General features: G+C 41.8%; 1 protein-coding gene across 3 annotated transcripts in view; it reads right to left on the bottom strand.

Annotated features, from left to right (window-relative positions):
- Nucleotides 1–10,885: 10,885 nt before the first annotated feature.
- The window catches only part of LOC101990365 (TRPM8 channel-associated factor 1), a 46,644-nt gene continuing 32,035 nt past the window's right edge, over nucleotides 10,886–25,494 (bottom strand). For 2 of the 3 annotated variants that reach the window (XM_005363807.3, XM_005363808.3), the window contains exons 3-9: nucleotides 20,506–21,500; nucleotides 20,147–20,244; nucleotides 19,411–19,624; nucleotides 18,891–19,130; nucleotides 17,749–18,086; nucleotides 16,113–16,363; nucleotides 10,886–13,290 (exon numbers count right to left, since the gene is read on the bottom strand). In XM_005363807.3, coding sequence (XP_005363864.1) covers nucleotides 13,281–13,290; nucleotides 16,113–16,363; nucleotides 17,749–18,086; nucleotides 18,891–19,130; nucleotides 19,411–19,624; nucleotides 20,147–20,244; nucleotides 20,506–21,500 — 2,146 coding nt within the window. In that variant the 3' untranslated portion in view covers nucleotides 10,886–13,280. Of the gene's footprint in view, nucleotides 13,291–16,086; nucleotides 16,364–17,748; nucleotides 18,087–18,890; nucleotides 19,131–19,410; nucleotides 19,625–20,146; nucleotides 20,245–20,505; nucleotides 21,501–25,494 lie in introns of all 3 variants that reach the window. The other variant, XM_013352473.2, reaches the window with a different exon arrangement.

Here is a 25,494-nt window from a genome sequence, read left to right as displayed (position 1 = left end):
CTGTTCCGGAAGCAAGGCCCTAGGGAAGCTGAACTGTTCCTGTAACCGGGACGGGTGACTGCCCTCGGAGCGCTTCCTGAGGCGAACCTCTTCCTGAGAAGGCTGACGCAACCTACCTGGAGAGAGGACTCTCTGCAAAGCTCTTGATGGACCAAGGGAGAAAAATCAAACTCCAAATCTCTAACTAATCAGATTTCGGGGCGAACATCATCCAACAACTGCGCCAAAGCCGGAATCTGGCTCCAACCGACACGGTGCGCATCAGAGCTTCACTGTGTTGTTAACCTGCTACCTGGCTCGGGCGTCAGGGCCTGCCCCCTGGTGGTTGACACTGGCCGTGCATCTGTAAGGATCTGAGGGGAGCACATACTAGACATTTTGGTCTGAGTAAGCATAGAAATCTATTCCAGAGACATTGCTACTGGGCGTGATCTACACAGGCAAGACCAAGGTTAACCAAAGTTAAAGCTTCGATAATGCCCGAATTTCTGCCCAAAGGGGGTCAGAAAAATGAAGGTGAAGGGCAGATAAGTGTGTCGGTTTGAGCACAGCTTTGTATAGCAGTGTGTTGTTTATACTTTTGTAATATATTGTATGATTTTGTTTTCTGATGAAAAGGAAGGGGACCAAAAGAGAGGTAAAAAGATACGATGAGAATATTTACAAAGAGACTTTAGCTCATTTGGTCTACCACTAGCTATACATTCAACCATTGAGGTTTTTACAATTATGCATTTATTTTTAAAATGACTATGTGCTTCGTCTTCTATTTGCATTATTAAAAAGCACTAGTTATTATCATAAACCATGCTGAATTTTCCAAGCAGTCTTTCCGTCTTGCCAAGGCAGATTCCTAGCTCATTCCCTTCATGAGTGAACAGCATCTACCCCAGGACCTTGCTGAGAAGTTGTCCATCGCTTTGCATTTTTATTTTGTGATACCTGGCAGTTTACTTGGCTAGACTCTCGTCCACACTTTTCTGTATACACCAGGCATTCTTTCCTGCCATCCACTGTGCGGCGAGGAGGGTCAGCACTATAACCAGCTTCTGTTCTAGCACTTCATGTCCTTCCGTGGTCACTGGGGGTTGCCTTCCCTCCTTGACTTCAGCCCACAGCTGGCAAATGTTGACTGTGTTTCTGTTTGGGACTTTATCCAATATATCTTCAGCTAAGTTAAATTTAGTCCAGGGCTGCCTCTCTAGTACGACAGCTCAAACTATTACTATTTTGTGCCCCTACCCCAGAATTTTCAAATAAAGTTGTAATGCTCAGTATCTCGTAATATAACTATATTTTCAGGGACCGTCTTTAAAGAAATGATTTAGTTGAAAGGAAGCCATTAATGTAGCACCCTCACCCCCTAGACAATAGCCAGTGTCCTCATGAGAAGAAAAGGAGACAAGAATGCAGAAGAAATGCTGTGTGATGCCGCAGGGAAACGGTGGCTACCCACCCGTAAGCCGAGGAGGAAAGCCTGAGGAAAAGCAGACCCTGCCTGTCCCTGATCTCAGACTGCCAAGCTACAGAGCTGCCAGAAGTGCCTTTGTTAAACCACCCTGCCTGTGACAGGTTATGTCTTAGACAAGGAATAAACATGCCCTCCCCTTACTTTAAACAAGCTAGCGAATGTTAAAGGTATATTCCTAGGAACATTAAGCAAGTAGTTTTGTATTGCTTTCTGGACCTGCACAGACCCAGAAGCAAAGGGAGGGGGTAGTTGGTAAAGTGTTTACATCCCTAACATTTAGATATTCTATACCCAGAATCTGCATGAAAATGTTATGTGTGTGGTTCATCCTTATGATCACAGCGCTGTAGAGGCAGCAAGAGGAGGGCCCCTGAGGCTCTCTGGCCAGTCTAGCCTAATTGGCCAGCTGCAGGTCAATGAGAGAGCCTGTATCAAAGGAGGGGGATAGCATCCTTGATGATGGCCCTGGCCATCCTTGGGCCTCCATATGCATACACACTTTATCCTCACATGTGCACACACATACATATACATGCATACTGTATGGGGATATTTGTATTGTTTGAAGAGATATTGTTGTGATTGTTTAACAAAGAGCCAAATGGCCAACAGCTAGGCAGGAGGTATAGGCAGGACTTCTGGGCAAAAAGAAGGACTGCAGATGAATCTAGACATGCAGGAGAGACGGCAGGGAGAGGAAATGCGAGGTGCAAGGTGGAAGAGAGGTAGCACCACATGTAAATAGTTGGTTTATGGCATAGTTACGGCTAGTTAAGAACAAACTGAGCTATATGCTGAGATTTCATAATTAATAAAAAAGTCTTCATGTCACTATTTGGGAGTTGGCCGGTGGGACAGAAAAAGACTCATTACATCATACAAATTGTGTCCAGTTACTGATTTGGTTTTAGGGTGGAAAACACATTTGCAAGGCTCACTTTTATAACCAAACCATGTCTTCCTTCCACTCACTGCCATGAAGAACCAAAAAATAAAGTCTAAAAGAGCAAGTGTTATTAGCAGTAAGAATAAGAAAAGCCAGGGATGTTTATTATAGTGTGTATATGCATGCATGTTTTCCATGGCCTAGCAATCTCAGTTATAGATATTTACTCCATGTAAATGGATACATGGTTATTTAACAGAAGATACTCATGGCCAAGTTATTTTAAACAAAGTGACAGTTCAGAATTACTTATTCAGATATCCATACATTGGTCAGATTTGCAAGTTGTATAACCAGCACTCTTAACACCAAAGCATCTTGGCATCATTACAGTGTCCATCCCAAAGTTCAGTGATGATCACATTAGCTGCCGTGCACTGACTCCCTATAACTCTGGGATCCTAACCTAGACACATGCCATCCACATGGGTAATTTCTGATTGGGCCTCCACCTTTCATTGACACCTTGGTTCCTATCTTCTCCTAGGATTCTGGCCCAATTGATTCCTTTAAATTTACTGAATGCCTAGTGCCTCCGCCCCCTTTGTCAAAGAGGAAATCCCTCTAGAAAACAAGACTTTTTTTTTTTTTTTTGCTATGTACTATCAGTCATTGCTTCCAGGAATACAGTCCAATGAATTTTGTCTATTTTTTTTTAAAAGTCGTATAGTGGACAACATCAGTTTCTTTTTTAAATGATTTTTGTTAATTATTTCAAATGTATCTGTATGCTTGAATATATGTATGTTCTGTTGGGGTCTAACCTCGACGGGTTCATACGTTCCAGAGTAGGGGCACGTGGATCAGAAATGTTAGTCAGAATAGACAGATACAAAAGAGATACAGAGACATAGGATAAAGTCTGGAGGGTAACTCAGTGAATGCTGAATCTGCCCGTGTTTATTTCTCATGATTTCTAAATAAATTCTCCAATCCAAAGGAGGGGAAGAAAGCAAAAGACTTTTTTTGTTTGTTTGTTTTTGAGACAGGGTTTCTCTGTGTAGCTTTGATGCTTTCCCTGGAACTCACTTTATAGACCAGGCTGGTCTGGAAATCACACAGATCCACCCACCTTTGCCTTCCAAGTGCTGCGATTAAAGACAAGTGCCACCATCACCCAGAAACAAAAAACATTTTTACCATGATGTAAGGAACAAACAAAGCAATTAACATCTTAATATCCAAAGCACCAAGTAACCACACCCTAGGTCAAGAGATGTTGGATATTTTAAAAGATGGAAATTTTAAAGTGTTTGACATTCTAAAGGCTATGGAAGTTTCTAGGATGTTTATATTTTATGCTGTGATGATATGGGATTCCCTTCTGTCTGCTGTGAATATGTTTTATTATCATTTGTTAATAAAGAAACTGCTTTGGCCTATATCAGGGAAAATATAGCCAGGCTGGAAGAGATATATAGAGAAAGTAGGCTGAGTCAGAGAGACACCATATAGCTGCCAAGGACACAGACATCAGATCCTTACTAGTAAGCCACAGCCCATGCCAATACACAGATTAATAGAAATGGGTTAATTCAAGATGCAAGAGCTAGAAGAAATACAACTAAGCTATTGGTCAAATAGTGTTGTAATTAATTCTGTATAACTATTCAGGTCAGAGCAGTTGGGAAATGGACAAATAGTCTCCTTTTACAAATGGCGCCTGAACATTTGGCAATGTACATTCACATAAAACCTAAGAAAGCTTAAAATGAGTGCTTCTAGACCCCCAAAACAGGAGCCAAATGCAGCTTCTTGGTAACCACATTATTTCCAGAAAGGCTCTGTTTGCTGGGTGAAAGCAGAGATGCAACCCCTTTAAAAAAAATGACTTCCTGGTTCATTCTGGCAGGAACAGCTCTGGATCTTTTGGAGGGGTCTGGCTATGGAGCATTTAAATGGAGTTTGTGAGCAGAGTACTACAACTTGCTTAATGGTGACATAGACCTACAGCATCCCTGAATGTGGGCGGTAAGCATGGCTCATAGAGCTGGTGGTTAACCTACCTTGGCCAATGTTGGATGAGGTGGAGCCAATTAGTCCTAGCCATGCTTCTTGGCATTTTTAAAAGCATTCCTAGTCAGACAATGATTACAGATACACAAGAAAGACAGATTTAGACAGAAATAAACCTCTGGATGGGTCACAGTGTGTTTAAAAATGTATGGAGGTTTGGGAGAGAGAAGAAAAAGAGTATAGACAGTTATAAAAAAGTTTAAAAAAATAAAACAAAGTTTTTAAAGAGACAGTAGCAGTAGTATAAAAGAGTACAGACAGTCATAGAGTAAAAGAGGACATGCCTAAACAGAGAACTCTCAACAGAGGAACCTAAAATCACTGAAAGACACTTAAGGAAATGCCCAACATGCTTAGTCATAAGAGAAATGCACATCAAAAGAACTCCGAGATTCCATCTTACACCTGTAAGAATGGCTAAGATCAAAAACACTGATGACAGCTTATGCTGGAGAGGTTGTGGGGTAAAGGGAACACTCCTGCATTGCTGGTAGGAGTGCAAGCTGGTACAGCCCCTTTAGACATCAGTATAGCAATTTCTCAGAAAATTAGGAAACAATCTTCCTCAGGACCCAGCAATACCACTTTGGGGTATATATCCAAAGGCTGCTCAATTGTACCACAAGGATATGTGTTCAACTATGTTCATAGCAGCATTGTTTGTTATAGCCAGAACCTGGAAACAACCTAAATGTCCCTCAACTGAAGAATGAATAAGGAAAATGTGGTATATTTACACAGCAGAAAAAATAATGACATCTTGAAATTTGCAGGCAAATGGATGGAGCTAGAAAACATCATATTGAGTAATGTAACCCAGACCCAGAAAGACAATTATCACATGTACTCACTCAGAGGTGGTTTTTAAACTCAAGGCAAAGAAAACCAGCCTACAAATCACAATCCCAGAGAACCTAGACAACAATGAAGACCCTAAGAGAGACTTACATGGATCTAATCTACATGGGAAGTAGAAAGAGACAAGATCTCCTGAGTAAATTGGGAACATGGGAGAGGATAGGAGGGGAAGGAAGAGGCAGGGAGGGGAGCAGAAAAAATGTATAGCTCAATAAAATCATTAAAAAAGTGAAAAAAAAGAGTAAAGAAAAATAAACCACATAAAAATGGAATATACAGATAGAGTCTAGATTTGGTATATCATTGTGTTTTCTTTGAATTTTTTTGACTGCAGAGAAATAATTGATTCTGAGGGCTGCTAAGTTAAACCAAAATAAGGGTACATTGACTTCAAAATTTGAGTCTAAGGATATGTTTCTTCGGAAAGAGGTTCTGCTTTTGTTTCAAGAGAAGATGAGAATCAGTGTATTCCTTCTGGGATAATGTGGTTTGATGGAACAAGATCTCCTGAAAATTCTCCATGACTCCTAAAACTACTTGATTGTCCACTATATAATAGAAAATTTGAATAGCTGTTGCTACTCGTGGTATGTTGGTGTAGTTTTGTAGACTAGAAGGCATTATCTGTAGTCATTCCAGTTTATCACTAATCCAAATGATATAGCTTCATAAAAATGTGTTCTAATTGTGAACTATAACTAATAGTCCTTGCCCTTCTTCAATTATTTTTAGCCACGAGTTTAATTTAATGTGATCTTGTATATTCTTTCCCATAATGTTCTCAAGAATGTGGAAAAGATTAGCTCTGATCTAATTTAGGAGACGAAATGACTGAATCCACCGATGTGCTTTGGTGTGAGTCACTGGAGAGGTTCACTAAGCCACAGAGATGTTCCAAAACAGGTGTCTCCAGCTGTTTTTAATAAAAAAATAATGTGCTGGCCATGAAAGTGCTTCTCTCAGATTTCCAAGTGCAGGACATACAAGAGCCAGTCGGTCTCAGCTGGTGTGTCCTGGAAACCTTGGCACCAATACTGCCCAAGGGTTCTCCCAGCCAGTGAGTGAATATACCAGGAATTATAAAGCAGGCCTGGGCACTTCTGGAAGACAAGGGATGCTGCTGATGGTAATTTTAGCTCAAGGACTCCACAGTGGTCTTGAAGAAACTCCATGAGATCTGTATGCAATGTCGGCCTTAGCTTTCTTCTTTCTCCTACCCTGCAGCCTGGCGCTACTCCCAACCTCCTCTCGGCCCCTCATCAGATCAGCTACCAACCGCTTCCCTTAATAAGTGTCTAACACATGGGACCCTAGCTTGGCTTCTTCCTCCTAGAGGAGAGAGACAAGCATAAGCACTATTATAAATACAGCTCCACACAGTCTGATTTTCAAGTCTATTTATGAAAGTTTTCTTCTAATAGGAGCAAGGGGAAAATTATTAACTTGAGCAGTTATGGGAGACTCACTATTTCACATTTTATTCTCTGCTACATTTGTGATAACTTTTATTCGGAGTACCTCACAGTCTGTCTCCAAGGATAAGCATCAATCTGCTTCATTGAAAACAACGAACCTGAGCTCCTTAGCTTCTTTTGGCAGGTGGCCAGTCCTAAGTTCTGGTTAGGAAAACTTTCACATTCTCCTTTGGTAGATCTGTGAAATTAACTAGAACCTATGTTTTCTGTCTGCTTGTATTGGAAACGCATGGAACATCTGTGGTGGAAGCCGCTAATACTGTAGTGACAGATTAGAACACATTATTGCTGCAGAGATACAGATTGTGTCTAGATTTCTTCCTCTAGTAAGAGACAAGGGTGGTCTTACATCTGTAAACTCTGCCACTTCTAGTCATATATAAAGCTTAGTATTTATGGAAGACTTGAACTTTTGGGAATCAGTAACATTATGTCAGTTTGAACCTAACAATTGATGTTTCTCAGACTCTGAAATATCTTATTTACTAGCCACAGTAGACAAATTATCTTTACTCAACAAAACCAATATGATGCCCATGTTTTCACAGACAATTCTATGCACAATTTTATTCATGCTGAAGGTATTGAGATACCAGAGGGGTTAGAGGGTGGCAGCTGGCACTCACTAATGTTCAATGTGCCCACAGAAAGGATAGGAAAAATAGTTTAGGGATAGATTGTTTACCTAACCATGTTCAAACCTCTTGGTCCTCAGCACTATAAAACAAAGTTTCTTTGCAAAAACCAAAAACCTCTTGCAGAGGATGAGTAAGTTAATATCCATATGCCTGATGGTTAGCACTTTTTTTCTGAAAATATAATTATTGATTTCTCTCCCAAAATTTCTTATGATATTAAAACCAATTCTTTTAAATTCTCTGTGAGTTCGAGGCCAGCCTGGTCTACCAAGGGAGTTCCAGGACAGGCTCCAAAGCTGCAGAGAAACCCTGCCTCGAAAAACCAAAAAAAAAAAAAATTCTCTTATTATACTGAGATTTTCTGATCATGTGTGTCTTTAATTTCAGCTGAAGCTAAATAGACACCAGTCTGGTCGGTGGGATGACAGTGGATGTGGAACGGGAAGCCTGGTATCATGGGACCTGAGTTACCCAGTACTCTAATCTTATGTCCAGATGAACTCCAATACATAAGACTAAAATGTCCATGTCTGAGTAAACCAAATCATATTTTTAATCAATCTTCTTCATATGAATTTGGTTTAAGTTTCCATTTTCCTGAATGCATCAGATCATCGATAAGGACCCAGATATTATTGTGGTAATGGATAGAAATGTGTTTCCATTTGGCAAAAAGCATAGCAACCACTAAAATGAACCTATTTTGTTCCCTATTGGATAGTAATTTCAGAATGGAGAAGCCAAAAATTTTACTGAAAAATGCACTTTAATTTTGAAGTTTCACAATTGAAACTCAAAAGTTGTGAGTTTCCACTAGGTCAGTGTGTTGGTCAGCTATGTGTTGATGTGACAAGATACCCAAGATGATAAACTTGAAGAAAAGAAGGGTCTGTCTGGGCTTAAAGTTTCAGACATTTCTGCTTATGGTCCATTTCCTGTTGCTTTTAGATGAGGTAGACCATCATGGTAAGGAATGTGTAGTGTAGCATACTTGTGATCCTCATGCCATCTGGGAAACAGAGAAAGGGAGGAGCTAAACTTCCAACACTTCTTTCGAGGCCACATCCTTAACGAACAACTTTCTACTAGATCCCTTCTCTTAAAGGGACCTAATTTGTTGGAGTTCAAGCTTTTAACACAGGAGTGTTTTCGGGGGGTGGGGATGGGGGTACGTTCATTCTTAAAACTGTAACAGTCAGTGAATCCTACCAATGGTTATTCCTCATTTCAAGACTTTCATTTGGTGGGGGCTGAAATGATGGTTGGGCGTTTGCGAATGCTTTCTGTTCTCAAAGAGGAACCAGAAATCAGTTCCCAGCACTCACGCTGGGAGGCTAACACATAACTCCAACTCCAGGGGATCTGAAGTTCTTTTCTGGTCTCCTTGGGAACCTGCAGACACATGACAGATACATGCGAAGATATATACAAATGCACAGCGATAAAAATAAATATCAGCATAAAAGATTTACATCTGGAAAAGTAGCTGTTTACTGATGGTATTCCAAAGCGTCTGCTTTAGTGTTTCCTCTATGTGTTCTGCATACTTTTCCTTCCCTATGTTATGAGTTAATTGCATGGTGTGCTGCACCATTCTTTTTTAGGATCTGCTTAAATATCACCCTCAGAAGCTTCCCTAGACCACATTACATAAAGCAGCAAATGTGCCCATTTTATGGGCTTCACCCATCCGTCCACTTCCATCCTTATCTACAATATTTTTCTACGTAATACTTCATACACCACTTCACATCTTCTTCTAGATATTTATGTTCATATTAGAACAAAGCACCCTGAGGACCAGTGTACTAGTCAACATTACCTTAACTGTACCTGAGAAGGGAATCTCAACTGTGGGATTTCTCACATCAGCATGGCCTTTATTATTATTTGATGTAAAGGGCTCAGTTCCCTGAGGGTGGTATCATTCCCAGGGCAGGTAGGTCATCCTGGTTTGCATAGGAAGGATAGCTAAGCACGGGGCAGTGAGAAAGCCAGCAATCAGAATTCCTCCATGGTTTCTGCTTCAAGCTCTTACTTGAGGTTTTTTACTCACTTTCCTCAATGACAGATAATGCCCTGGAAGTATAAGCCAAATAAACCCTTTTCTACTCAAGCTGCTTTTGATCAGGGTGTTTTGTGATGGCAACTAGAATTGCAAAAGGTTTGTTTTATTAGTTATATTTCTAGGCCCTAGAACAATTGTTATTAAAGTATATGTAAATGCAAATTGTGGTAAATGTAAATATGTATAAATGAATTTACTTGCTGGACTAAAATAGGGTGCTCAAATGTTGGGTAGCTATTGTACAAAAGTCCTAAATTTATGATGATTCTGTGATTTTTTTAAAATTATTTTTAAATGTGTAACTGTGTTTTGTCTGCAGGTATGTCTGTGTACTGTGTGTGCGCATAGTTCTGCAGAGGCCTGAAGAGGGCATTAGATTCCTCTAAACTAAAGCTACAGACAGTTGTGTGCTGTCAAGTGAGACCTGGGAATCGAACTTTGGTCCTCTGGTTGAGTAGCAAGTGCTCCTCAGTGCTGAGACATGCCTCTAGAGCCCCATATAAAGCAGTTTTGATTTTACTTGGGGACGTAATTATCCTGTGGTTTAATTTAGTTTACCAGAGAAGTTGAAAGTCAAATGAAGTCAAAACTTTTACCAACCTAGTTTCCAGTCATACACAGGTTATAAATTCAGGGAGGTAATTTGAGTACTGATGAAAATATTTTCTACTACCCTTTATTAGGTTATGCACATGCACACACACAGACACAATCTAACGGAAATGAATATTCAGGTTCATTTTGTGTGGGGCCTACAGAAGTGTGTCCATTCCACTTTGACTGAAGGTCAGAGAGCTTACGCCTACTCTTGCTCTTTCAAAGTTATTGACAAGAGGTCTGCCTTGAGAAGCAACTACAAACAAGATATCCCAACCTAGGATGTGGTTACTTGGTTTTTAGATATTAAGATGGCCCATAGAGGTGAATCTGCTCCATCTTGATCAAACGTCAGAGAATTCAAGTTTATTCCTGCTCCTTCAGGGAAATGACAGGAGGTTTAACCCAGGGAGTGGCTGCCTACAGAATACTTGGTCTCAGGTGTAGTTGCTGCATATCCTGCCCAAAACAACAGAATGAGTAATTTTTCATTTGTATTTTAATAAATAAAGTTTGCCTGAAGATCCGAGAGTAATACAGCCCCACGGTCAGCCTTACAGACACTCCTTCATTCCAAAGTACTGCAAGCCTGTTAGGCAGGAAGCTTAATCACAAGGCCTGCGAGAACTGCAGCAGGCTTTGTGTTCTGTTGAACATCCATAGAAATAAGAGGAGGTGAAGTGTGCTTGAATCTTGCCAGACAGAGTAGCTAGAATTACAGGGTCATGGAGGACTTGTGACCACTTAGACTGGCACATCGGATGAATCCCAATGCTTGCTGCCCTTGCCAGCTAGTCAACCATATCTTGGTCAATATGAAGTCTCTGAAGGATGTTTTATTTTGGTTTATTACAAACTTTTCCAAGTAATACATGCACAAGGTAAAAAATTAAATAATACAGAGGACCTTGAAATGAAAACACAGTTCCCACCCCACCCCCCTTCTCTAATCCCATTTCCCAGATGCTTTTTAACAATATCTATTTTTTGGATCTTCTTGGTGGCTAGCTTCCTACCTTTAAATAACATGTTTGAACAATAATCTCTTGACTTATTAACTTTAGACAATCTTTAATAATTCACCATTACAAAAGATAAGGATTTAACATACATCTTCTCCACCTTTCCCTTACCTGCCTTTCTCCAAATGTTTAATACATATGTCATTTTTCATTCTTTTGAGGGTCTAATGTTTAGCACTGACCATATAGCTGTGTTCCATTAATTGAACAGTTTGCGTTCACCCCCACTTTGAATATTCAAGTAGCCCCGCTCTTCCCTCTACTCCTCTCCCGATGAATCCAGCCTCCACTCTGCTGCCCCTCAGCAGGATAATGTCACTTCCCACTTCTGTTCTGTTCTTCTAGGCTTTGTTCCTAGGCGATCAGAACACTAAAGACCTATAACTGGCATCTACATTATTTTGGCTAGAAAATACGTTTTTATCGAGATAGGTGGACAGATATTCATATTTCTACACTCCCAATGTCATATGCCTGTTTCACTGGAAACAAAACTTATCTATCTGCTCCCAATGGCCAATCAAGTCCCTTCTCATAGCCCATTCAGAATCCTACCCCATTCTATCTCCCTACACAGCTGAGCCTAAGTTTCTTGACGTTTTTTTTTTTTTTTTTTTTTTTTTTTTTTTTTTTTTTTTTTTTTTTTTTTTTTTTTTTTTTTTTTGGTGATAGAAGACTGTATGTCTTCCACATCTCCAAATGCCTCATTTACTCAGAACTACTCTGGCACATTCTTCTCGGAGCCCAATGGTTGTTTTTTTTTTTTTTTTTTCTAAAATGGGTCTATTAGATAACTCCCACTCCAGACTAAGACATCCTGGGTGAGGTCCACCGGTGTCTAGGACCACTTTCCTTCTTTTTTGGGACTTTAATCCTCTTTTTTTTTTTTTTTGGAAAAATTTCCTTAATAAGAGCACAGGAGGAAAAGAGGGTTTCTAAAAACTCACCTGCCAAAAGCAATCTTTAATTCTACATTACTCTCGACAATCTGACCCATATGGAGTTTCAGAAACAAGCATTTTCAAAAGTAAAGTAAATCCACTGCCTCCTTGACTTCTAGCTTTCAGCACCACAGCTGAAGTTGCCAGACACTTCTCATCCAGGTTTGGCTCGACTGTTTTCCTTTCTCTGGGCACTTCGAATATGTTCTAGCCCTACTGTTTCCTTTTTTCTTAGCACTGTACTTAGATGTAGTTGGCATTGGGTCCCTCATTCTAGTGTTCCTCAAGACTTTCTTCTTCTCTGTTTATCCATGCTATCTATGTCCTGTCTCCTGGGAACTCACAGTGGTTAAACAGTGATTGTCGATTTCTTTCTTTCCTTCCTCTTACTTCATCATGTTGCGTATGTGGGGAGATTCATTCTATTTCACTTTCCAGCCTATCTACTGAACTTTTTTGGCAGTCTTATTTTGCTTTAAAAATGTTCAAAAATTTCCCTTTGTATATTATCTTACAAATGCCCTTCAGATCTCCCTGGAGAGATGGCCAAATTTTTAAGGAATTTTTTTCTTTGTGAATTTTGTTTCCTTAAGTTTATAATATTTTTTTAAATCTTTTTACATCTAAGTTGTTGTTTTTGGTAGGAGTCTCCCTGGGTTCCTTCCATGCATGGAATTCCTGTCAGAAAGTCCACATTAAGAACCGTGCTAACTATTGTCTTTTAAAAGAACTCCTGTTTCTCCAGCAAATCTCTCCTATGACTAGAAGCCCTGGGTATGTGAACAGGAGTCCCACATCTCAGAAGAAAATTAACAAAAAGGCTAGGGGGCCACTTATTTCCATGAAAAGAGTATTCTTTGGAACACTAATTCTTCCCTCTCTTCAGGTGGTTTATTTGATTCCTTTATTCAAACAACAATAACAGCTTCACTAGTACCAATGGTAGATTTTCTGTGTTCTATGTACAAGGGTTGGGGTAGGGTAGAATGGGGGGGGGATCAATTTACAACTGGTACAATTATTTAGTAGCTAGACTTTTCTAGTGTTCAAGTCTCTTTGGGGTTACGATGGTCAGATCAGTGTATTCTGTCTGAAACGTGCCTTCATATTTCCCATTCATTAGCAAGCTTCATTTACTTTATCTCTTCCAGAAATTTGTTGCGATCTTCTTCAACCAAATGCTCTTTTAGTTTTCTTTGCTGAGTGTCTCAATGTCTCAATTCTCTTTTGTATTCCTTGTCTTCGGTTTCAGTGGGGCCTGGGAAAGGAGGGAAGGCAAATGCACAGGTTTAGTCCATCATCTTAAATGGGCAGCACCACTGGAAGCTTTCGACGGGGAAAAAGCATAGATAACTTTACTGAAAAGACCCAGGCTTTTCAACTGGAAGCAGATTAAAGGATAGGGTGAGAACGGAAACAGATTAAGCCGGAGGGGTGAGAATGGAAAAAGCTTATCCTAAAAGATTGAAGATCCAATTTTCTCTCTACAAACACGAAGCATTTGGGACTTCGGGAAATCAGGTACTTCACTAAAATAGATCATGACTCAAAATCCAATAAACCCCAAAATGCTCTCATGTACTCAGGGGAGAGTGACAAACAGTCTGAATAACCAGAACCTAAGGAGTTGCCTGATGCTAATGGCTCACCACTTTTCTACAGGGAAGCACTTTAGGAGTCTGACTTAAATTCTCCCTCTCTAGAGATGTTCCGGACAATCAGAGACTTTTTGTCGTGCTAAGGTTAGATAAGGGCTAAGCCTAAAGAGCTCATGCTCTGGCAAGCAGGAGGATAAATGTTCTGTGTTACTGATTTGTTTCTTTATTTGGCAATCCAAAGCACCATGATTATGAATACCCAATCTGCAATCAGAATGTTTGGTTTCAAACTCATAGACCTATGCGTTATTAGCAGTGGAGTCCCACATAATTGACTTAATCTCCATAAAATACAGTTCTCTTATTCATAAGATAAGAGTGATAATAATTTCTACTTCGAGATTATTGGGAAGAATAAGTGATAAACCTATATATGGAACCAGTACAATGCCTGGCACATACTTAATAGCACATAATTAAAAATAATTATTTTATAAAGATTGAATGTTTGTGTTCAAAATGCGTCAGTGATAAATATCCATGAAATAAATCTAGAATTGAGAAGTTGCATGATAAAAAAAAAACACATACATAAACTTTATAGTCTGTGCATTCACCCACTTACAAGCTACATAAATAAAATAGATTAGAGTAAAACAAATTGAAAATAAGAGGGAACACGGGTTATGCATAACATCAATCCTAGAGGCAAGCACTCATTAAAACTATGAAAGAAACTTTAAAAGAAAATGGGGGAAAAACTAAGAGATCTTTGAATGTGTAGTAACTAATGAAATTTGGGTTAGCTCTGTGGAATTATCTTGCTCCAAAGTGAAGTTTTCTGTAGTTGTGTAATCAGTAACCCTTGACAGCAACTGTGTCTTGAACCTCCCTGTGGAAACATATCAAAAGCTGGGAATCTATTGTTTGCTAAGGCTAAACACTATCTTACGATTGTTCTGGTTTTTGTTAAGATCTCCACTCTGGATTTTATCAAAGAAGGAATTTGAACTGAAAGAACTGGGTAAAGAGGTCAAATATAAGTAGCTGTGAAAGACAAAAGAAAAAGGAGTGCATTGTGAAACTGGGTGTGGCTGTGCACACCTGTAACACCAACACTTGGAGGCTGAGGATGAAAGATCACTGAGTTTGAAGTCAGCCAACTCTACCTAGATAGAGAGGCCTGGTCTCAAACAACCATCGGAAAACTCCATTGTGAGTGTCAAATCCTTTCTTTATATTCATAAAGCAAAGTACCAAAATCATCTTAGGGGTTGGTATGTGTAGTGTAAGATAGGGTAGGGCAGATAAATCATTTCTTTTCAATTTATTTATGTGTTTGTGTGTGTATCACAGAACACATGTGGCTGTCAGAGGACAACCTGCAAGAGTTGGGTCTTTTCTTCTACTAAATGAGTTCTGAGAATTGAACTCAGGTCTTGAGTCTCAGCGGCAGGTGTCTACCCACTGGCCCTCAGTAACAATTAGGCACTGTATGTTAAAAAAAAAACAAACAAACTATAAATGATTTTGAAGGCATTTTGTCTGAAGAAGTGATAGATGCTGGAGTAGACAGATGCATTTTATCCAATTCAGATATAAAAATCTGTATTCATACATTAGACATTACATGGCATCTTGTTAATATATGCCGGTTTTATATTTTCATATATCAGCTTAAAAACCTTAAAGGGCTATGACCATATCTGTTAATACCACCTAAAAGTGAAGTCTAGCTCTATAATAATTTTGGGTTAATTAAATATGACATTTTCTCACACCCTTTAACTGCTATAATCACTTTTAGAGACATTGCAAAGCTCCGTTCTCCCAATAATCATATGAAATAGATCCCAATTTATAGGATGAGATCATAGAGCCAACGACAAGTCAAGGATCTTGCTGCCAGTAACATACAAATGGTCAATAAAAGACCTAGCGTTTGGGCACCAGGAGTCTGCTAAGAAAAAGGCTGCTGTTAACCTCCGAGCTGTGGAAGAGAATGACGGGTCAGCATGAACTGAAGCAACCCTTAGTCAGCATGCACCATATAGTTCACAAGTTTCTTCAAAACCATCATCAGACACTCCATGACCACCCCAAGAGGCAGAGACTTCTATACCTACCCCGAAGACAACGGAAAGATTGCCCTCTATGGCCCATCACGATAGACCAGTGGTCAGCACAGACACAAATGCCCAAGCTCCCAGCACTGGGCCAGTACAGGGTCAGGAGGGTGCCTGGGGTAGGGCAAAGGGGTAGGGCTCCTAAACGCAGGCCTTATTCCTAAGAAAGTCTGGCTTCACTTTTGTGCCGTGTTCTTAACCCGCTTCGTAGAGACAGAAGTCAGGAGTAAGACACAGGAGCAATGAATTAAGAGGACAAAGCCAGAACTTTAGAAGACAGAGGTAGAGGAGTAAACCCCAGCCTCTGCCTACCTCCCCAAACCTCTCTACCTGCCACCTCGATGGGCACTCCTTACATCTGTGTGAGGAGGTACAATTTCATTATATTTTCCTTCCATTCAGGCAGATAGGCTAGGCTGGTAGCCAATTCCTTCTGGATGGGCCAGGCCCAGGCCTCAAAGAATGGAGCCAGGTTCTTCTGCACTTGCTGGGAGAACAACTTCACCCACAGATTCATTTTGTCGACATTGTCTGTCGGCAAGTTGGTCTGGTTTCTGTACTCCGTGAAGAGGCGAATGAACGGCTCCCAACCAAAGGCCTCTTGGAGCTAGAAGGGGAAGTGGAGAAAGCAGGTGAGATGCCCAATCCACCAAAATCAGGCGCAGCACACACACACACAAGTGAAGTCAGTCAGTTCAGCTTGCTAAAGTTAGCTTTTCATCAAGCACGGATCATCCTGTCTGTGGGCCTCAGGCCCTCCTCTCTCATTTACTAATCTTAAGAAAAGTGTTGAGGCCAGGACAGTGCTTGGCAGACCCTCAGTGAGTGACAGTCACAGAAGCAGCTCCAGCGATCAGTGTTTCTCACACTGTCTCTGTTCATCTACTCGCGAGATCATGAAGAGAACAACGTGATAAGAAGACAGGGATTTAAAACCGGCTGGGGTGGAGCAATCTCATTAGCCTTCACAGTTGCCAGGTTAAATTCCCATAGCTTGGAACTCCCCCAAACCCTCATCCTAATACTAATTCACAAGGCCACTAAAAATGGTCTTTGGGGGAGTAAGTGAATCAGGTAGAAGTCTGTAGATAATTATAACGAAGAACGAGAATTTTAGAAGTTGTCATCTTTAGGAGCCACTGGAAAAAGCTCATACTTGACAGAGCCACAGGGCCTGTTTAAAAGTAACCTTCATGTGGCTACTGGGTCATAAGGTTTTGAGGTTCAGGGGCCTCTTGGCAGTTATTAGAACAAACATGTCTTCGCTTCATGGATGAGCACATAAGGAGAAAGTAGCACTGAGCATGGACAGTGAAGGGTTGGAACAGGTGGGGGAACCAGAATAAATCATGCCGGGCTTAAATCCAAGATGACGTCACTCCCCAGAGTGATCTAGGGACTGATCCAGACACTGGGGCTGAAAAATTGGGGTATAGAAAGTCAGTTCAAAGGCAGGGTGAACCTCCAGATCCAAGGCAGAGAGGAGTCCTGTATTGCCTATATACAGTGGAATCTCTAGCAAAGCTTTAGCATAGCAAAGCTTTCTAATAGCAAGGGAAAAAAATGGGCCACAACCTACCATGGAATGAGTGGGGAGGGCGGCCTGAGAGCTATGAAGTAGGAGAGGTTGGTTTCAATCACTGGTATATTTATTTGGCTTGAAAGTAACGGAGAATAGAGTGTGTTTATAGGACTCCATGTAACTCAACCAGATTTAAGAGTTCTCAGTACTATGCACTCTTTACCAAACTATGAAAGTATAGTTGACGTTATTAACCCAGTGCAGGGCTGTACACTTCGTAGGGTCACACAAAGTACTGCACAGAGAGCCATCATTACGTGCTGCTAGCCCTAGACTCTCTCAGGGACTCCTGTGGCTGAATGTGGGAAGCTGATAAAGTAGGTGGTCCCCAGGGTCACTAGCTTATCATTTAACCATGTGATCTTGGTGCCCCCCCCCTTGCCTTACCACCCTGCAGTCTTTCCCAGTACCTGTAAGTATGTTTCCAATGCAGTCCAGGCATTCCAGTTCTTTACATTGGGCCCCTTGCTTAGGTAGATTCGGACTCTCTTTTCCCGAACAGGGGGCCACAGGGCAATATTGGCACGGCTTCGAGGTATTCCCAGGACTGTTTCATGCACATAAACACACCATAGGTTGCAGGTGGCTTCAGTAGTGTGTGGTGGGAACTCCCACTCCTGCCTCTGCTGGTTGCGGCCCAGCTCATGCACAGGGCCCCACAGCCCCTTGGTCCTGATGAGCTTCTCACTGATGAGCTCCTGCACTGATTCTAGATGGCACATGATGGGGTACCCGGCATGCATCCAGCCTAAGGACATGGAAAAAGAAGGGCAGGTCAGCATCCTCTCTTCTTGTCATTAAGTCTGTCTGTGAACTGTTTCTTTTCCAAAGCCCACAGTAGCCCCGGCTCCTTCTAACACCCCTATTGCTCCAAGAGGTCATCCAAGCGCAGACAACTTCCAGGGTTTCTCTGTGCTCGTTCTACAGTGACATCTTCGTCTTTCTTCTGATTTGAGCCCCGGAGGAGTACAGGTAGCTGAAGGCCATTCATGCTGCTATTTGAGTGTCCAGCTTTTATGGGGTGGGGTGGTGGTAGTAACCGTGTGAGACTAATTTATAACCCTTTCTCAAACTCTCTGAAGATGCCTCTGCCCCATCCTTCCATGTGGGATTACCTACATTGACAGCACACTGCAAGATATAGTCATACAGTGTAAAAATGATCTAGAAAAATTTCCATGGTGCTTCCATGCTTGTACCCACCCCCTTTGCTTAGGCTTCTGACTTATTTTCAAATAGCTCTTTGTTCTGAGTTTTCCAGTTACCTCAACAAGGTTAAGGCCCTCTGCTGTATTTTCAAACTTCTTAAGATACCCAGGTGGAACCTAACAAAGATCAAGTGGTATCTTTTGATTTCTTTGATTACATTTCTTAACATGCTAACTGAAGCTAGTATTTATTTTGATGTAATCTCTCCCATTTCCATTTAAACTACAAGGAATATAACTACATGTCTTGCTAGCAAAAAACCATTTTTACTCTCATTGCTTTAATGGCTGTGGAAAGAAGGAAGAAAATACTTGGGGAAGCAAGTGTCGCTCAGAATACCCACCGACTGAGATTTGTACGTCAGCCACAATCCTCTGAGGCAGACGCAAAGGGAAGGGCTCACCACCCAGCCTCGCCACAGCCTGCATCACTTCATCCCAGAGGCGGAGCAGTGGCTCAGGATTCTCCAGAGCTCGAAGATTTGCAGTTGGCACAGTCAGGATGATGTTGTCGGTGGCTAACTCTCCCCATGGACCAGGATGTTCCTGGAGACGCCTCTTCCATTCTTCCTGGGATGTCTCCCCTTTCAAGAGAGGCAATAGATTTTGAACCATCCTTAAGTCCCTTAAGTTAAAACATGCTTACAACTTGAACCCCAGATGAGAACCCCAAGATGAAAGCCATCCCTTTTCTCCATCTTTCTTGGAAGCCCCTATGGGTATGATTTAATTTACCAAAGCAGAACTTAAAGAAACCACCATCTCCCTCCACTGGTCTACCCCTGTCTCCGGTACTAAATAGCCCCAGAAACTTCTTCATTCTCAGCTTCCCACTTCTCAGCGTGCCCTTAAATGTCGACTCACCTAACTTGTAGTATGGAGCACGGACAGCCCCCTTCACAGTGATGGGCACAGAGCCCAATTTGCTATTCTGAGGCACGATGATATAAAGGAGACCACCCCAGAGGCAGGTGATGGATTTCATGGGCTTGTCCAAACAACACCGGTTAATCACAAGGGGGCCTCGGAAAAGCTTGCTGGCTCTGGTCAGGTCATCAGTATGACAGCCAATTTGTATCTGAAGCAGAAAAATCACCCTCACAGTCACATGGAGTATGTGTGGGAGGTAGAAGAAAGAACAGGAGACGGACTCAGGAAGGGGATTAGGCTATGACCCCATGTACCATTCATGATGTCATGTATGGTAGTCATAAAATAGCATTTCTTGAGTTCGTATGTCCTAAGTTATGAGATATAAAGTAAGGTAATACTCACTGACTGAATGCTTATAGAATGTCAGGGAACCGTCTATCGAGGTCTCTTAGTCCTAATTCTATTATGTAAGTCAAAAGAACAAATTTTAAGAGCAGAGATGGCTATTCTGAGGCAAGATGATTTACAGAGACCTGGGCTCCAAAATGTATTATTTGATATATTTCGTTATATATCAAAACCATTATATATCTCACCATTAAGAAGGGAAAAGGTGTTTAAAAACTGTATTGTCAGTAGTGTGTTATGCAGACCCTATCCAATGCCAACTAGGCTAGCCAGAGCATCGGGGTTCTGCATCACATGGTGAGATGGGGAATGGCCCTACCTTTAGATCAGCAGCGGCAGCATCTTCAGGCAAGGAGACCTCTATGATTTGCCTTCCGGGTATGTAGAGTCCGGTGCTCATCCAGCAGTATCGCGTGCCTGCCAAAGCACAGGAAGGGCAGACTGCTCCATACAGTGCTGCACAGACCCCTCATGACGTCAGCCACTCCTTCCCCCGCAATACTGCTCTGATTCTGCCAAACACTGCCTAATACCCAACCCTTATCTTATTGAAGAGGAAGATAGTGAAGGATAGTGATGACCCTCTTCAGGTGACCAAACTTCCCAACACTGCAGCAATCTCATGCCCCTATTTTGCTGATGCCCATAAAACTAAGCTTCCATCCTCCTGCCGTGTACCTGGATTGGTGCAGTTGACATCCACGGTGATGGGAGACTCTGAGGGGCGCAGATAGAGGCTGCTGTACATGTCTTCAATTTCTGGGACTAGTAGTGAGAGGTCACTTCCAGAGTGGGCCAGACCTGTGGCCAGGGAAAGCATGGCCCCCCTACAACAGTCATTGATTACAGGGTTCTCTCGGGTTGCCACTGGGAGCCTATAGCGGCTCAGCAGCTTCCGCAGGAGTCGGTGCACGGACATGTAAGCAGGGACCTCCTCTGCAGGAATCTGAAGGAAAGCTGCCCCATCTGGTCCCAGCTTGGCTAGCCAGCCCTTCTCCACATTCCCTCTCTTCCTGCCCATTATCACTTCGAACTCTGCCAGGGTGGAACGGAAGTGATAGGTCCTTATTCCTGCTTTAGGGGTGCGGAAGGGGCCTGGGTTGAGGCTTTGGCTTGTGATGCTGATGCCAAAAGGGTTGAGGAGCAGGTTTCCTGGGAAGCGAGCCAGAGGGGACACTCCTGGGTTCTTAAAGGCCCACCACCAGGCTTGGGCTCCAACAAACAGCCCGCCACCCTCTGCTACAAACTCTTGCAGCTCCTTAACATCTACATCACTTGTGGGTTCAAAGCAATAGACACTTGCATCACTGGTCAGTTGGGGCTCAATGCTGGTGTCTATACCCCCTACTGCGAGTAGACCACTTAGTGTTCTCAGCTCTGTCTGTACCACAATCTTGCCTCTGCGGCCCCCATCCAGCCAGCGGACAGCATTGAGCAGAAATGGGCCAAGTTTACCCACTGTGAATAAAACCTTATGACCAGTTACAACCACTCTTCCCCGGCCATAGCGGGCAGCGGCTATCACACAGCCATGGTAGGTATCTAGCCCTAAGGGAAAAGCCAAAGACCCATGCACTAGAAGCTGGGATGGGAAACAGTCCGAGTTGGTGATGTCCAGCTCTGAGATGCCATGCAGAAGTTCATCTCTGTCTTCTGAGAGGTCATCATCACAACTGTGAAAGAAATACACACTCCTGATTAGAGGGACCACTCTGCATGTAGTTCCTTGAACGCATGCACAAGGGTCCCAACACTTTCACTAATATTGTTATTTTCTTTTTTTTTTTTTTTAAAGATGTTGTGGAAGATTTTGGAGAACCGAGAAGATGAACTTTTTTTTTTTTTTTTGGAAAGAGGGCACAACTCTGACCATTAATTCTGTTATGCTCATTTTCAAATCACCAATTCTTCAAAGGAAATTGCACGGAAAATCTTGCTGTGTTTATCAGATACTATATTTAAGGGAGAACAGTACAGACTTAAGTTCACGCTTATTCCACCCATGTATGTATTCCAATTGTGAAGAATTAGGCGAGGAATCATGTTTTTATTCTATAATGAGCTTCATGTATATATTCACAACACTAATTTGATAGAGAAAATGGCTGGGATAAAAGCAGAGTTAGTGGTGCCAGTGAACAGTCAGGACCTCAGAAGATGGAGTAGGAGACGGTCATAAGTCTCAACTCTTATGAGACCTGCGGTACCTTAGTGGGAGGGAGTACCATGTCTGAACACCGCCTGTCTGCAGCTTGCCCAAGATGAGAGCAGTGCTACATGCTGTGCCATTTTGCTCAGCACCAGTGTTTTTCCTATGCATAACCCACCCCTCCCACCATGAGGACCTCAATCACCTCCAAACTCCAAAGGGAGATTGAGCCCTTGATGTGTAGGATGACCTCCACACGCCTGCAACTCCAGAATAAAATCTGTCACTTCTGCTAGGTGTCAAGCTATCACCGGAGCCGGCAGAGAGGAGATACAAAATGGGTGTCAGATAGACAATGGATCTTCAGCTCCTGTATTGCACAGAGCTCTGACTAATTGGCAGGGAAACTGGGGCCTTGCTGCAGACTGGTCCTCTCCTTCCTTGAGGCATCAACCATAAAAATCTTTTAACTATCTCTTCTTGCTCCGATTTTCTTCTCTTTCACACAGCATTCTGAGATGGGATAGAAGTTACTAAAATAAAGATAAACCCAAACTATCACCTGATCAAGGCACACTCAGCAAGCTGGAAGAGGGGTATTTATGTAGGACACAGCATAGATGGAATCAGCTGAATCAGAAACCTTTGCTAACAGAAGAATCTGGAAAGCATACAAGGAAGAGAAGATGGAGAAACGGAAGTGCCAGGATTCTCATTTGTTTGGGAAAATACCTCCCAGGAGCCAGTAGTGATCAGCCGAGAACTTCAGCGCACTTGACAATGGGCAAGATCACCTCACCTCACGACCATACATACATACATAAGGTCAACAGGTCTATGAGAAAGTTGCCAACATTACTCACCAAGAAAGTGGAAATCAAATCCAGAGGGAGGAACCTCTCCCCATCTATTAGAATGAGTACTCTCAAACTGCCAAAAGATAGCAAGTCTGACCAAGATGTGAAGAAAGGGGAGTTCTTGCACACTGCTGGGAGGAATGTAAACTGGTAGAGCCATTATAGAAAATGGTTTGCAGAGACCTTGGAAACCTAAAAGGGAGCTGCCACATAACCTAGCCAACCCTCCATTGGGTGTGTACCCACAGCAATAAGACCGGTGCCTTCCAGAGACTCCATGTTCCTTGTAGCATTTTCACAATAGCCAAGAAAAAGAAAATCTCAGGGTACCCAGTGATAAGAAGGGAACATGTTACGTGATATTTTGAGGAGGACATGACTTCATGTCTCTCAGGTAACACTTAGGAATGAGGTGGCTGAGATGCTACCCCTCTTTCCATGTTATAGTCTTGTACATTGTCTTCCATAGGCAATCCCTGCCTAATGCAAGGTTGCAAAAGTTTTTGTTGTGGTTGTTTTTGGTTTGGTTTTCTTGCTTTTGTTTGTTTGCTTGCTTTCTGGGCTATCGTTTAAAAGTTTTTCAGTTTTTCTTTTGTACTTGAGTCCAGACCTATGTTTGAGTATTGTATGAAATACAATAAGGGTCAAAGTTCACCTTTCCCATTATGGTATCTGGTTGTTCCTGAACTTTATGTTGAGAACACGGCTTTTTCCTCATTGAGCAAGTCTCTCTGAACTACATAATTTGTTTCAGTGGCCGATTTGTCTACCCTTATGCAAGAAGCACAGTATTTCAGTCACTTCGCTCCCTTCACCTCACTTTGCCACACAGGCATTGTATCATTGCCTGAAGATCAGAGTGCAAAGATAGCCACACAGGCCAGGCAGTAGTGGCACACACCTTTAATCCCAGCAGCCACACTAGTTATCCATAGAGGTTGGGTGGTAGTGATGCAAGCCTTTAATTTTAGCACTAGAGAGGAACATAAAGAGGGATGAGACAGGTACTCGCTCTCTTTTCAGTCTGAAAATTTCGTAGAGCTCTCTAGTGGTTGGCTGATTTGTTTCTCTGATCTTCAGCTTGAACCCCAATATCTGTCTCTGGATTTTTATTATTTATGCTATACATACACCCACCAAAAGGGTGACCATAGTGCAGTGAGATAGTCTGTGAGAGGAAGGTGAGATGGCTCAATGGATAAAGGCCTTGCTGGCACAAGGGTAGGGACCTGAGTTCAACCCCTGACATTCATGTAAAGGGCAAAGGACAGAACAGACTCTGTTGTCCTCTGATTCCACAAGTGTGCTGTACTCATGACACTTTATTTTCCATGTCTCTCTCTCTTTCACACACATAAAGAATAATAATAAATTGTTAAAAGACAGATTGAAAGACCACATTCATAATCCTTTTATTAGAATATATTGTACAATTCTTAGATTTTTATTAATAGCTATTGTTACGCTCACAATGTACTTCATTTATAAATTAAACTTTAGTTTAGGGCTGGAGAGATAGCTCAGCAGTTAAGAGCTCTTCCAACGGTCCTGAGTTCAATTCCCAGCAACCACATGGTAGCTCATAACCATCTGTAGTGAGGTCTGGTGCCCTCTTCTGGCCTTCAGGCATACACACAGACAGAATATTATATACATAATAAATAAATAAATATTTAATTTTTTGTATATTTAGGTATGTAAAGAAAAAATCTGCCTCTTGATTTTTAATCTCTTTTTCTTGCCCCACAGTGCTCATAAATGCTTTCTATACAATGATGAATAGAAAGATGGCACCAGTATTAGTCTTGCCTTGTTCTCATTTCTAAGGTAAAAACACTGCTGCATCTTTAAGAATGTTTTTATAGCTGGATACAAAGGCATACACCTGTAACCCCAGCACTTTGGAAGTGGAGGCAGTAGGATTTATTAAAGTTCCAGGACAGATTTGGCTGCATAGTAAGCTAAGACCGGCCTATGCTATGAGACCCTTTTTCAAAAATCCCAACAAAACAAGGTAAACTAACAGAACAAAGTGAATGCCTCTTTTCAGACTGAAGAAATTATTTTTTATACTGAGTTTTTCAGTGTTTTAGCATGATCAAGTATGAAATCGTCTCAAGTGCTTTGTATATATCTATTGAATTGTATAATCTCATTTTCTCCAGTTATCATGCTAAATTAATTTGGGTTCTGATTAACAAACCAGCCATTTATAAGTAGAATGGTTGAGTTTTGTTTTACTCTTTTGTATATTAAACTATTTCAGTTGTTAATATTTAATCAAGAACTTTGTTTCAGGCTATTGTGGTACACATCTTTAATCCCAGCACTTCGGAGACAGAAGCAGATGGATCTCTATGAGTTCGAGGCCAGGCCAGCCTGGTCTCCAGAGCAAGTAACAGGACAGCCAGAACTATAGAGAACTCTGTCTTGAAAAAACAAACAAAAAGAAGGCCAGCTGGACTAGATCTGAAAAAGCATGGGATAAAACTGGACTCGCTGAACATAGCGGACAATGAGGACTGCTGAGAAGTCAAGAACAATGGCACTGGGTTTTGATCCTACTGCATGTACTGGCTTTGTGGGAGCCTAGACTGTTTGGATGTTCACCTTACTAGACCTGGAAGGAAGTGGGACGTCCTTGGACTTCCCACAGGGCAG

This window comes from Microtus ochrogaster, linkage group LG12 (genome assembly GCF_000317375.1).
Source record: "Microtus ochrogaster isolate Prairie Vole_2 linkage group LG12, MicOch1.0, whole genome shotgun sequence".
Classification (NCBI taxonomy): domain Eukaryota; kingdom Metazoa; phylum Chordata; class Mammalia; order Rodentia; family Cricetidae; genus Microtus; species Microtus ochrogaster.
Note: the sequence above shows the minus strand (reverse complement) of the source record. Positions and strands in the feature narration are given on the sequence as shown.